This window comes from Xenopus tropicalis, chromosome 4, assembly GCF_000004195.4.
Source record: "Xenopus tropicalis strain Nigerian chromosome 4, UCB_Xtro_10.0, whole genome shotgun sequence".
Taxonomy (NCBI): domain Eukaryota; kingdom Metazoa; phylum Chordata; class Amphibia; order Anura; family Pipidae; genus Xenopus; species Xenopus tropicalis.
The window spans coordinates 86,512,871-86,527,942 of record NC_030680.2 but is presented as its reverse complement, the minus strand read 5'-3'; the positions used below and the strand labels follow the sequence as shown (position 1 = coordinate 86,527,942).

Genomic DNA, 15,072 nt, shown 5'->3' with positions numbered 1-15,072 from the left:
TATTGCTGTAAGAACAATCCTATTGGGTTTATTTAATGTTGAAAATAATAATAAAAAAAAACAACAAAATACAAATACAAGAGTATTGTAGAAATGATACCTATATTGGCTAACAATAAAAATACATTGCAAGCTTTCAGAGCTCTAAGGCCCCTTCATCAGGCAAAATACAAATGAGAACTGAAATGGCACAACATTTATACTGATAGATCAGAGAGAAGTGATCACAAGCAATAAATTAGGAAGTTACAGATAGATAGAGATAACTTGTGAAGATAGTGAAAGTAATTAAGGTTTATTAGGGTGGGTTGTAAATAGTCCAGGGGTCTGGATTCAGTCAGATCAGATAGTGTGACATGAAACCTGACCCCAAATTAAGGCCCTGTCTTAATGTGTTAAATAACTCCATACATTTGAATTCATAGATCTTCCTTTCTCGTTCAGATCCAAAGTTCCCTTTTAGAATTAACACCTTCATGTCCTGAAGCCTGTGGTCCTGATGGCAGAAGTGTTGTCCCACTGGTGTATCACATGCTTTGGTTTTGATCTTATGTCTGTGATGGTTCATCCTTGTGCGCAGTTTTTGCCCTGTTTCTCCAATGTACATTCCTCCTGTAGGGCACTTAGTACATATGATCAAGTACACAACATTGGAGGAAGCACATGAATAGCAGTCCCGAATGGTGTAGACTTTTTGTGTATTCGGTATTGCAATTTGATCTTTGCACAGGATGTATTTGCAAGTCTCACATCTTTTGCTGTTGCAGGGAAATGTCCCTGCTTTAGTTGTTTGGGGAAGAGCACTTCTAACAATCATTTTCCTCAGACTGGGAGGTTGTCTATAGGACAGAAGGGGTAGTTCAGGGAATATCTCCTTTAGTCTGGTATCTGTATGGAGCATGGGCTGCAGGTCCCTGGCTATTTTTCTTATAATGTTCAGCTGTGGGTTGTAGGTGACTACAATTGGTACCCTGTTGATTTCTATTTTTTGTTTGTAATCCAAGAGTGTGTCTCTGGGTATTTGAGTTGCTCTATGGATCTGATCATCAATAACCTGTGGATGGTAGCCCTGATTAACAAAAGTTTTCCGTAAGGAATGGAGATGTTTATTTCTTTCATCAGGGTTTGAGCAAATCCGGTTGTATCTAAGAGCCTGGCTAAAAACAATTGATTTTTTAATGTGATGTGGATGGAAACTATCCCACCTAAGATATGCTGGACAGCCTGTTGGTTTTTGGTATAGGGATGTCTGTATGATTCCATTCTTGATGTAGATAGTGGTATCCAGGAAATTGATGTGTGAAGAGGAGTGGTTGAGGGTAAGGTTAATCGTGGGATGAAATTGGTTGAATCTTTGGTGGAATGTCAATAGCTCCTTTTCTGATGCTGTCCATATTATAAGTATGTCATCTATATACCGTAAATAGGTCAACGGTCTGGTGTTGCAGGAAGCCAGGAAATTTTCTTCTAACTGGGCCATAAACAAGTTTGCATACTGAGGTGCCATTTTGCTTCCCATAGCACTTCCCATCAGTTGGAGGTATATGGCATCTCCAAATGAGAAGTAGTTGTGTGTTAGTATAAATCTGATTAGTTGTAGAGTTGGCATTGTGGACATATGAGATTTTTCAAGGAAATACTGGCAGGCTGCAATACCATCTTCATGTGGGATGTTGGTATAAAGAGACTCCACATCCATGGTAGCTAGGATGGTGCCCTTTGGAAGTGGACCTATGGTAGCCAGTTTGTTTAGAAGGTCAGTAGTGTCCTGTATAAAACTGGGTGTTCTCTTGACAATTGGCTTCAGAATGTTTTCTACCCAGCCAGATATGCCCTCAGTTAATGTTCCAATACCAGAGATGATGGGTCGTCCTGGGTTGCCTTCCTTATGTATTTTTGGTAACATGTAAAAAGTACCAATTCTGGGGTTAACTGGCATCAAATCCATTAAGTGTGTCTGTGGGGGGGAGAAGCTCCTGATGACCTGTTTAAGTTTCTTTGTATATTTATGAGTTGGATCCTCTTCTAACCTTTCATAATATGTGGTGTTAGACAATTGTCTATTGGCTTCTTTTATATAATTGGTAGTGTCCATTATTACCACGGCACCCCCTTTATCAGCTGGTTTTATTATCAAGTCTTTGTTGGTTTTCAAAGCCCGTATAGCCTGTTTCTCCTGGATACTAATATTGTGAGTCAACTTCCACATTAAGACAGGGCCTTAATTTGGGGTCAGGTTTCATGTCACACTATCTGATCTGACTGAATCCAGACCCCTGGACTATTTACAACCCACCCTAATAAACCTTAATTACTTTCACTATCTTCACAAGTTATCTCTATCTATCTGTAACTTCCTAATTTATTGCTTGTGATCACTTCTCTCTGATCTATCAGTATAAATGTTGTGCCATTTCAGTTCTCATTTGTATTTTGCCTGATGAAGGGGCCTTAGAGCTCTGAAAGCTTGCAATGTATTTTTATTGTTAGCCAATATAGGTATCATTTCTACAATACTCTTGTATTTGTATTTTGTTGTTTTTTTTTATTATTATTTTTGACACTGGCTAACACGGTACTACAGTTTTTGTTTAATGTTGAATTGATTTTGTAGTTTTAGGATTATGGAAAGACCCCTTATTTGGAAAACCCCAGGTCCTATATCTGTAATAGAAAAACAATAAAACGTGGGGAAGAGCACAAAAATATTATTCATTATTAAATAATATTTGAATTTTCAAATCATTCAATCAATCTGTTTGCTTGAGTCAGTTACTTTATCAGTTAGAACATTTGAAAGAAGCATATAGATTGTAAGCTCTACGGGGCAGATCCTCTTGTGTCTTTGACTCCTAACTTATTGCAACTGTATTTATCTTGTATTTATCTGTATTTATGGTTATACTTTGTATTTTCAATTAGTATCTTAATAATCCCCTGTTTGTATAAATGTATTCTACTGTACAGTGCTGCATACATAAGTAGCGCATTATAAATAAAGATATACATACATATACATACATACAAGAGGCAGAATAGAAAATTAAATAATTGTAAAATACACAGTAAATACTATTGCTTAAGTACTGTGTTACTAAGAGCAGATGAGCGCCCTTTTGATATTATATTTCAGTACAGCCTTGGACAGGCTATATTAGTACATAACCTTATATCCCTTCTAAACAGTCGAACAGACTGTAAGAACATGATTTATATAAAAACATCTGGTTCCCAACTGCCTGAGACAGTCTGACCCTTCTGTTACACCAAGTGTAATTCATCATTTGAGGACATCAAAAAAATATGCTGAGTGTTAAACTGCAGTTTGTTTTTTCATGGGAAATGAAGGATTATTTTAGATGCTTTGTTCTCTCTCTTTCTCTTTCTTAAAAGAAAATAAATACATTTCATAAACCTCATGAAGTTTATATTTTAGCCAACACTATCACAGGCGAAACTTCTTTAAACTCTAAGCCCTAAGTTAGAGCACAGGTTCATGTACTGCTTAACATAATAACAGCATTTTCAAATGTGTTGTATGCTAAAATATGTTTTTTGATGAGTTTTTATTTTCATTCTATAGTAAAATCTGGAGTACCTAAGAAAATGTGGTGTGTTTTGGATATGTTTTAAAGGGCTACAGATCAAGGGTTTACAGTAGAAGTAATTTTTACTCTCGTAAAGAAGTAAAAATCAACTATTATGGTTCCCCAACTTGTAGATCACTTGCTGCACACAAAAAACTCTTACCCTTGGATATCAATGAATACAGTTCAGAAAGCCAAATGAAGCAATCTACATACCTTATATCCTTTCTGCTTACCTTATTCTAAATGAACTATATCTAGACCAATCAAAACCAATAAACAGGTGATTAGGCCGATGCAAATATGCACCGTTACAGAAAATGTCTACTGTTTGTGCAGGTGGTATAGACAAGCAAAGAAACCAACCTGGTTAGGGCGAGAAAGGCTAAAAGGAGCAATAGAGCCCTTCACAATGCAAGACATGCAGTGTAAAGCCCAGATGTCTAATGCTAGCACTGCCTTAAAACGAAAATGAGAGGTATTAATTCCAACATAAGGAATTATTGGCAGAGACATACAAATCACTCACTCAAAAGTCATGCTGCAATGTCTTGCACTGATGAGATTTAGCAAGATTCAAACAGGCTGTTTGCAAGTTTGGATTTATGGCTCTAATTTATTAGGTTGGATCTGTGCTATTAAATCAGCAGTTCTGGATGCATAGTCAGCCACAGGGACATTAAGAAGTGATTTGCATAAAGCATGTAAATACTTCCTTTTCTCTGAAGGCTTTGCACTGCAGGCTGTATTTATTACCATTTGAGAGAAACATCACCAGTGATGCTGCCCATAGCAAGCAATCAAATCTTTGCTTTTGTTTTCTAGCTTGTAGGTGACCATTTAAATTTAATTGCTGATTGGCTGCTCAACATCACCGGTGATGTTTGTCTCCAATGTTAATACATATGGGCCTGCTGCATGTCTTGCTTTGGCTCTTTCTGGCCATTCTCACCCTTAGTAGATTGGTTTCTCTGCATCGCCGACCCCATCAGAAGCCACTTTCCAATATCTTGCACTAATGAGCTCTAACAAGATCAAGCACAACAGAGACCTCTTCCGCACACCTTGGCGCTCCAAAAAAACTTGAATGCCCAGTGCTCACAGCTGGGGGGGATCGGCACCCACCCAAAACCAATTGTAGAAACAAAAAGCAAATGGCACACAGAGCTGCAAATAAGGGAACAAGCAATTTAAAAAAGTTTATTGCGGTGATGCAACGTTTCGGGGCAAAGTGACCCCTTTATCAAGCAAGAAAGGGGTCACTTTGCCCCGAAACATTGCATCACAGCAATAAACTTTTTTAAAGGGCTTGTTCCCTTATTTGCAGCTCTGTGTGCCATTTGCTTTTTGTTTCTCTAACAAGATCAAAACAGGTGGTCTGCAAGTTTGAATTTATAGCTCTGAATTATTAGACTGTATCTGTGCTATTAAACCAGCAGTTCTGGATGCATAGTTGGCCACTGGAACATGTAAGTCGCCGGTGGGATGGCAGACGCGGCGGGGCGATTTGCGCGAAATCGCGCCGCCGCGTGTGCCATCCTGCCGGCGACTTACATGTTCGCCGGTGGGATGGCAGGGGGAAGGCAACTCAGGGAGATCAGTCGCCCGCGAACAGGGAGTTTTGCCTCGGGCGACTAATCTCCCCGTGTGCCAGAGCCCTTAAGGGTAAGATCTCTGCTATGGAAAGCCCTTTGCATCGCTTCTTTTTCCAAAGATGCGTGAAGTTGCCTGCAGGAGAAAACTTTGTGTGACTTCGGATTACTGAAGCGATGCGAAGGGTTTTCCATCAGCGACTCCAATTGTTGCCAATAGAAAGTCTTTTCAAAATTGTTTGTCGACTTAACACATTTCCAATGTATTATAAATTATAGTCTTCATTAGCACTGTTCCCAAGGATTGCAAAATGTATTAATGAGGCCTAAACTGTGAAAAAATACATTACATGTACCTGGGGTAATGATCTGAGCTTCAGTATACAATCTTTTTGCCCCAACACCACAGGTCTGTCCATCTAACCAATGAAATTTTGCTATTACATATGTATGGAGAACTATGTAGATAACCATTTTGCTCACAAAACATACATTAAAGGAAAAAGAAAAGTGAAAACAGTGGGTGCAAATCAAATGTTAAGCACTCCCAGTGATTATAATCACTTACTTGATACCCCGGCAGATGCTCCTGTTAGCAGAAAACTGCTTAAAAAGCACCACATAGCAATTCTCTTCTTCTGCTTTTTCATTCTTCAGTGTCCCTGGGTCGATGCATGTGCAGTAGGGTGAAAAGGCCAGCTTTTTACTTAATGTCCAGCTTTTCCCTCTACTGTGCATGTGCACCCGATGAGAAGAAGGTAGAAGCAGAAAGTAAATTCACCTTTCCTTCTCCTTTAAGTGTGTATAAAATACAACGTAATACAGCACAGCCTCACTATAAATAATAAATAATAATGATACATGATTAAATGTTATAAGTTAGAGCACCTCTCTGTATTAAGTCAGTTTAAGTGGCATATGTTTGTCAGGTCATCAGTCTAAAATTAAAAACGCATTTATGTTTCTTTATCACAGAAGACAGGTTTTTGCATTGATCATGAACTAGTGAAAATTCCGATCTAGGTTCCATTCAACAGATACAAGACCCATACTAGACTTAATTTCCTCAGGAGATGAGTTACAGAACTGTATGTTTAAAACCAGAGCACCCAGAGGAATCATACACAAACAAAGAGCAAACATATAGATTCCACGCATATATTTACCTATTTTGACTCAAACCCAAGGTGTTGGCAGGGTGGCTGCTTTGCAAAGCTTCACTGTGCCTCCATGCCTTTTTCAGAGTGTGAATTACCAAGAAAAACATTTTTTGTATTGTATTTTTGTAGGGGGTCTTTATTATCAACCACTGGTGTTTGAATAGTCAAAAATTATATTTACAACTTCCTTAAATAAGATCCGTAAAATATTCTCTGGTTTGCAATCAGGAAAGAAATCCACTCATAAACATTTGTCTCAATAAAAGGTAACCTGTCTCTTAAGGTTCGGAGAAATGACTGATTCCTCTGAGGTATTTTCCCTCAATATTTGCTGCCCACTACCTTATATTCATCAAGCAGTTGCTTCTTCTTGACAAATACAGGGTATATGACAAGCAATTTGTCAAGGAGTTGTAACTGTTTTGACAGCAATTTCAAAGCATCACTTATAATAATAAATACCTTTGAGTTTAATACCACTAAATTGGAAAAATACCTCTAGTATTGGTAATTTTTGGACTAATGTTAAAGTAAATAGCAAACCTATTTTTCAGACATTTAATGAAAAATAACTTGGTTTGAAAGATAAAAATAAGCGCACAGAACTGAATTGAGCTCTTTCACTGTTATAGATTGTTTTTCTAGGCTGAGTATTGGCATAGAGAGGTAGTGACAAGAGAGGCTGGGTGAATTGCCAAGCCATCTCTGAGGTCCAGCCTGAGCTTCCTCAGCATGTGGTTCCTTCTGCTATACTGTAGATTTGAGTATGAATGTTGTGAAATCCGAAATGTAACATTTACAGTCAAACAACACGAATTTGTAAAATGAAAAGATATGCTAAATATTGTTGTGTGTATAAGTAGAATAGATGTCAGGCTTCTTTAGCAGGGATGTTTTAGTAGAACTAAAGTATAAAAATTACCTTGAAATGCTGTGTTTTATATACAAAACATACTGTGCCAAAAGAGATATTCAGTAGCATTATAACATTATTGATCAAGACTTTCAAAGTTGTTCACAGGAGCTTGCCATCTTAGATCTTGTTAGGCCAGCTTTTAAGTGTCAATGACACTGCTCATGCTCAGTGTGCACTAGGTAGCTGTTGATAATATAGGCTTAGGGTTATCTGAAGTCAGATGTCATAAAAGCTAATGCAATGGGGCTAATTCAGCATGCACTGGTTTCAGAGTTGTCATGTACCAAATTAATTATTACGTGGAGCCGAATAAGAAGCAGGAGCCACAGAACGAGCCGGAGCGGCCGGCTCCAGCCAGCGCATCCCGCTGTCCTGGATAGTTCAATGAATGTTCTGCATTTCCGTAATGCGGGACATTCATTGAACTATCCGGGACAGCGGGATGCGCTGTAAAAACCGGGACTGTCCCGCGAAAAGCGGGAGAGCTGGGGGGTATGATGTTGGGTATGGCTTTAAAGGGTTGTACTTTCCATCATTCATTCTCTTGCTTACCTTACATACAAGTTAGAACTAGCCCAGTTGCGCCCAAAACCAGCCCAATGCCTAGAAAAGTCTGCCACAATCTACCAATCTGAAAAAGATAGGAGGTAGAAGCTTGAAACTGTCACATAAAAACAACACTCTGGTACGCAGCTGTCAAAAAGTTAATTTTCATAAATTCACCAAGTACTTAAAGGGTTAATTTAAATTTCACCACACACAATATCTGCCACAGTGCCCTTTCAGCACACAAAGTGTTATGGTACAGTTACATACACTATTACTTGCCACACTTCTCCATTGTGATACGCTTTACTTCAAATGTACAGTATAAAACTCTGACCACTAGGATTTATTTACAAATTTCCCAAAAACCTCATTGTCAAAATATTCTGCTTCAGAAACATCGATGTGTACAATGTTTCAATTTTTGATAAAACTTTTTAGAATTTACCTATAGTGATATAGGGTGTGTGAAATTAATTTGAAAGGGACATACACATAATAAAATGAATAACAATGTATGAAACTCACTTATTGTACAGCACTGCAGAATATGTTGGCGCTTCATAAATAAATGTTAATGTTAATAATAATAAAATAAGAATAACATTACTGAGAAACACGATACATACGTTACCGGCTAGCAAGTTCCATTGTGTCCCTTGAGGCATGAACATGAGCATGCCCACTGATAAATCACCGGAGAAGGCAGAGGAGAGGTTTTGATTATTTGTTGTAACATCAAGACAATTTAGTGTGATATTTTTACATTGATACCTCTGATTTCTCTGCTGCCAGGTACATTAGATTTTAAGAAAAGCTGGGTGCATATTTAGCAAGTGAGAAAATGCAAAGCAACCAACACTCCTAGTACAATGTTGATCTGAAGAGTGGTCCTGTTGCTCTTTTGGAGACAGAGATTTTTCTTTCCCATTTGAGTTACATTTTGTTGCCTTCTATATTATCTAGAAATTAGGCAGCATTTTCTTGGGCAAAAGCTTGAATTGATCTTTTTTTCAAGTGTGATAACCATTTAAAAATGAAAAATGACACTGTCATCCAACCTGTCAGACTATTGGCAGGCTGCAAGTGTACGTAAATAGTCTAGCCAATCCAAAATTAACAGTGACTTATATTACATACATTTTGTATCAATATGGCCTTAGCAAATGAAATCCCATGGTTATTGTGCTGCCTTCATACAGTTTTCATAATAAGGTGAAACTACACAAATAGTAACTAGTGATGAGTATATCTGCCCCATTTCGCTTCACCGACAAATTTGCGAATGTCAAAAAATCCTCAAAACACTACTTTTTTGATGGGACCGCAACATTTTTTGACTCTCCCACAACTTTTCTTGACCGAATTTTCAGCGACCGCGAATTTTCCACTGCAAAATTTTGTGGCCGTTTCACAAAAAAATGCAAAATGCGGAATTTAGCTGTGAATCCATGCCTGACGAAAAAAAAAATTTGCTCAGCACTAATAGTAACATAATGACATGGAATGGTAAAAAAAAAAACGTCCCTGGAGTTTAACCTTTTATGTCCAATTGAAACTTGCCTAAATGCTAGTTGATCTAGAAGAGAGCAAAAAAAAAAAAAAAAACCTTCTAAAGCCTCTCTAATTTCCTTTAGAGGGGGAAAATCCTTCCTGACTCCAAAATGCCAATTGGACCAGTCCCTGGATCAACTTTGTACTAAGAGCTATTTCCAGTAACACTCATTTGCTAAAGAAAAAGCCATTCAAACCCTTTTTAAAGAGATACTGACACCAGCAATGAAACTTTTTTTTACATCTTTCTTAACAATGTCTTTATATGATATTTAGAATTTTGCCACTGATGAGCATTTCTACGATGTACAAGTTAAAACAAATCTTTTATAAGTATCATTACATATAGATGCTTGTTAATGTTTTATATGTATACTTTTTGCTATTTTTTTTTCATATGATTCAGAGAAGGCATGCAGGCTGTCTGGTGTACGGCACAATGCTTAATATTAACACTGGGCACGAAAAGCAGCTCTGCACAAAAATGATAGTTATTGAGTTAGCATCTACTAACTGAATACTTCTGATGCTTTTATAAAACAAGCCATGTTAGCGCTAAAGTTGAACTTCAACTTTTAGTATACCTACTGTATATACTCGAGTATAAGCCGATCCGAATATAAGCCGAGGTACCTAATTTTACCAAAGAAAACTGGAAAAACTTATTGACTCGAGTATAAGCCTAGGGAACCCCTCCTAGGGTGGGAAATGCAGCCGCTACTGCTAAGTTTTAATAATCAAATAACAGATAAATAAATAATAGATAACTTTAGAGAAAGAAAAATGCTACAGCAGCAGACAAAAGCAAGTTTGGGAAGGCTAAGGAAGCTGCCATACTAATTATCAAGTTGTATGTTCTCCTTTAGTCCCCCCTTCTACATTCAGAATAATGGGATCCTGGAACGAATGTACTTACATGCAGCATTCCCATACACTTAATAATTCAGTGGGTTGTTATTTGTCAATGTAATAGATATTGATAAAAACCTGAGATTATTCTATTCCTGTTCTGCTGGCATTTTCCCTGTTTGCTAAACAGTTGGCTGTTACTACATTGTTTCAGGAGTCAGAACCAGGAATGTGCTCAGAAACACAGATCCCTCTTTAAAGTGAGGTTCCCCTTTATTATCTTTGGAAAGTTTGCAGACAGTGTAACATGCTTGAGTGATAAGGTGTCTATACATTTTTTCCTGTTCAGGGTAGTTTATACCTGCACATTATCTTCATTATTTACATGACCTGGTGTCAAACCCAGTTGTCTCCATGCACTTCACTGGTCTGTTTTTGTCCAGCTTGTACACGTATATGAACTGTCATTCAGATACAATGTGGGAACATCCCTGTTTGCAGGTTAAGCTGCTGCCTTATTGCTAGGGTCTGTTTTTCACTAGCAACAAGGCATGATGCCGACAGGTCAGAAGCAGACTGAACGACCCTTAATGGTTTAGCATGTGTATCCCGTGCGCATGGCATACACGGTATGTTACTGCTTACCCTAATGATACCTTAATGATTCGCGCCGGACAGGTCAGGTGCACTGCTTCAAATTACCGGAACGCTGGAACGAGCATGAAGCCGCGTCACGCTGCATACACTCGCGCCAAATACATTTGCGCCGCATACATTGGAGCCTCTGTTACAGCTTCTAATTACCGTAATGATTCGCGCCGCGCATGGTAGCGCATGAAGGGAAGGTCGCACACATTATTGATATTTGAGTTTCTTTGAATTTGCTTTCAAATGCAATATATCTGTCTCTGTGTATTAATCTTCTTTTCCTTCTCTCAGCTGAAGTGCTGGAGCTCTTTTTGTATATTTTTTGTGTATTTATAGGTATTTGTTTTTTCTTGTGTTTACAGGAACTGTATACCGTATATACGCGAGTATAAGCCGAAGTTACTTTTTCAGCACATTTTTTTGGGCTGAAAAACTCGGCTTATACTCGAGTATATACGGTACTACTGCAAATGCTCTCGATGCACTATTTATGACGACTTTGTGCTAGAGGTACTCCAAAATTTTTGAAACAAGATCATACACTTCAAGGGACTTGGTGAAGTCATTGAGGTGTATAGAAACAGACGAGTTCAAGACTAGCAAAATTGCATAGTTTTTTTTTGTATATATTTTTAGGTATATTTGTGTGTAATAAATTGGTATTGTCTGTAGTAGGACCTCTTCTTTCTGTTCCTTCCTGACTCCAAGATGGCAACTGAACCAACTTTGTAATAAGAGCTATTTCCAGTAATCCTCATTTGCTAAAAAAAAAAAAGCCATTCAACCCCTTTTTAAAGAGATACTGAAATCAGCAATGAAACATTTTTTACATCTTTCATAACAATGTCTTTGCATACTATTTATAATTTTGCCATAAAAGTTTATAAAAAATTTATAAAAAGATTCTTTTACAGTAGGCCCTCTTCCTTCAATTTGTGTTCAGAGTGTAGCTTATAAAATGGCATCAGTTATATCAGTTGCTACACAAGCTTGCTAGATCTGCTAGTACAATTTTGTATGCAATTTTGACCAGTCTTAACCAACAAAGTGCTGTGAGTGAGGCTGAAATTGTATTATGGTTTTTTTTTACTCAGTTTTAGAAATATGAACCCAAATGTATTAAGTAAAAAGTGTTGAAAGAGCTTAAAAGAGGTTAGCCAAGTTACATGCCACAGTGTTGGATAGAAACAGATACATTTTGCAGCAGGGGTCTGAATTGATTACTTCAGTCACGCGGCACATTTGTTTTACACGTCTAGTGTCAAGATATTACCCAGAAACCCTAGGAATAGACCTTCATGCTACATTTTTCATAAGCTTTCCTTTAAATCAGACGCATACTAAGGGGCACATTTACTAACCCACGAACGGGCCGAATGCGTCCGATTGCCTTTTTTTCGTAATGATCGGTAATTTTGCGATTTTTTTCATACCTTTTGCGATTTTTTCGTATCTTTTGCGATTTTTTCGGCGTCTTTACGATTTTTGAGTAAAAACGCGAGTTTTTCGTAGCCATTACGAAAGTTGCGCAAAGTCGCGATTTTTTCGTAGCGTTAAAACTTGCGCCTTTTAAGTGTTAACGCTACGAAAAAAACGCGACTTTGCCCAACTTTCATAATGGCTACGAAAAACTCGCGTTTTTACGCAAAAATCGTAAAGACGCCGAAAAAATCGCAAAAAATACGAAAAAATCGCAAAATTACCGAAAAAGTCGCAAAATGTTCGTTTCCAATCGGAATTTTTCCAATTCGGATTCGAAATCGTGCCTTAGTAAATCAGCCCCTAGGACTTCACTCATTCAAAGGAGAAACAAAGCTACTGTGGCAGTTTATTTCCAATAAATTAATCACAATAGTGCAAGCTAGAATGCTATATGTATTTTGCAGAAAGCTTTACCATACCTGAATTAACAGCCATAGAATTTCCCTGTTTGTTCAAGATAACAGCTGCCATTTTATGCTTATGCCCCACAGAGCTGTCATTTGCATGTGATAAATCTCTGCCACTGTGGGTGACTATTCTCCCTGAAAAGCCTTTTCACCGGCAACAAAGTAAATTAGTGGTGGAAAGGCCTACACTCACTTTGTTTCCAAAGTTGTGCAAAGTTGCCTGCAGGAAAAAACGACAGAAAAACTAAGTGATGTATATGCATTTCTAACAGCAATTCACTTTGTTACTGTGAAAAGGGCATTTCAGAAAGATTAGCCACCCGTGGATGACTAATCTCTCTATGGGGCATCAGACTTAGCTTGGTCTGACTTCACTTCTGTGCCTACATCTCTGTGCTCTTGGCTCAGATTACAGTAGAAAGGGGAGGGGGGAAGAAGGGGGAGGAGGGAGAGAGGAGCAGACTGAGCAGGCTCATGCCATGCCCTGAAGGATTTTCCTGATAGAGGGAAGTTCATGGCTTTTTTTTACCTAAATCATTTCTGAAAAGGATTACTTAGGTTTTACCTTTCCTTCTCCTTTAAATTATATGCATGTTGTAGACTTTTCTTGTTGAACAAGCTTTAAGCAAGCTATATTCTTTGAAAAAAAAAACAACAGTGTTTAAAAAAAAATCTATTTTACAAATAGCGAATAGTTCATATCAATTATTAGTGTGTTTCCTCAACCTAAGTATTAGCTCTTTACCATCTTTATAAATGAATCCTTCTCAGGTTTTTTATCCACTAGGCCAAATTTTGTGGTCACACAATAAATTGCACAAATAAATGGAATCCTTGAGCCTTAAGGGTTGATATTCAGACCACAGTTTGATCAGGTTATAATCACTTAAGTGCAGGTTAAGGGAAACATCTTATAAAGGTAAATAAGTACTATAGATGATAATGAATAAAGGGTTAGTGTTGGCACACTGGCACCCAGGCTGACAAATGGACAGTTATATTTCAATGTTTTATGTGCCTACTGCTCAATAGTTATACATATTATACAGCAAATGTTGCTGGTTCTCAAATTGGAAATTGTTGAGTGTACAGGAATGTTTGATGTAGATCTGAGAGAGTGAATGCAACATTTCAAAAAGACTTATGTAAACTGTTTCTTAATCAAGGATGGTTGTTTTTTTCTCTGTCTGCCCAGGAAATCAAGTCATGTCTCCAGGAGCTTCCATAGGGAATTGTCTAACTGCTGCAGCTGCCAAAGACCTTGGCCTTCCAGAAGGACTTGCAGTGGCTGCTTCACTCATTGATGCCCATGCAGGAGGGTTAGGTATGTATATACTCCACAGAGACATCACACAAATAAGAATAAAAGTATTCCATTCCTACTAATTCCCTAAAGGTAAGTCATGCAAGGATGCAGGGAATGATTTAGGTATAAATAATCAGGAGTTATCTAATTTCCCCAGTGTCTCTCAGTGGATGTACTAGTTTTGTCTTTTGAAAATCATAAACACTCAGACTCCTATAATATGTTTACTCTGACCAACTGCGAACTGTATGCCCCAGGGATAGATGTAGCTCTTCAAGGGATTGCCTTGTCAAGGGCTCCAGTTATTTCATTGCATAATTGCTGTCATCTAACCTCAAAACATGTGGTCATAGTAGAAAAGGTTGGATAGTTTTAAACTAGAATATTCACAAGTATAAGACTTGCAGAACTTTTGTTGGAACATAAATGGATGCTTTTCATGACTAAGTCTAAAAAAAATGCTCCTTTAAAAAGTCTTTATAGATAAGTCAATCCTCATGCAACCGCATGCAAAATCTGTATCCCACAGCTGTAATATCATATTACTTCTTTATTTTGTATTTGAAAACAACCAGATTTAATAATAATGAAAGGTCCTCAGCTCCCCTTTCATGGTGTACCCTTCTCCTTCTCTGAGTTCCATTCTGGGCTTGTGATAGATAGACAGAGAGTTAGATAGATAGATAGATAGATAGATAGATAGATAGATAGATAGATAGATAGATAGACAGATAGATAGATAGATTAGATATGTGGATAGATAGATTGATAGACAGACAGATAATTAGATAGATGATAGATAGAAATATAGATAGGTATGTAGGTAGATATGTAGATAGATAGATTAGATATGTAGATAGATAGATAGATTTGATAGACAGAACTAGATTGTGCTTACATATATGTATACTTGATTTGTAAAATATAATAGTAGCCCTGGGTTTTTTTTGTAATATTAATTTTAGCATGCAACTGAGTTATTACGTAAGGAAAGAGGTCATCTATATGAAATCTTTCTTTCCCTA

General features: G+C 37.5%; 1 protein-coding gene across 1 annotated transcript in view; it reads left to right on the top strand.

Annotated features, from left to right (window-relative positions):
• fggy (FGGY carbohydrate kinase domain containing) overlaps nt 1-15,072 on the top strand; it is a 128,726-nt gene that overhangs the window by 57,673 nt on the left and 55,981 nt on the right. Inside the window, 1 exon segment of the mRNA NM_001126804.1 lies at nt 13,937-14,065. Within this exon segment, the coding sequence (NP_001120276.1) occupies nt 13,937-14,065 (129 nt within the window).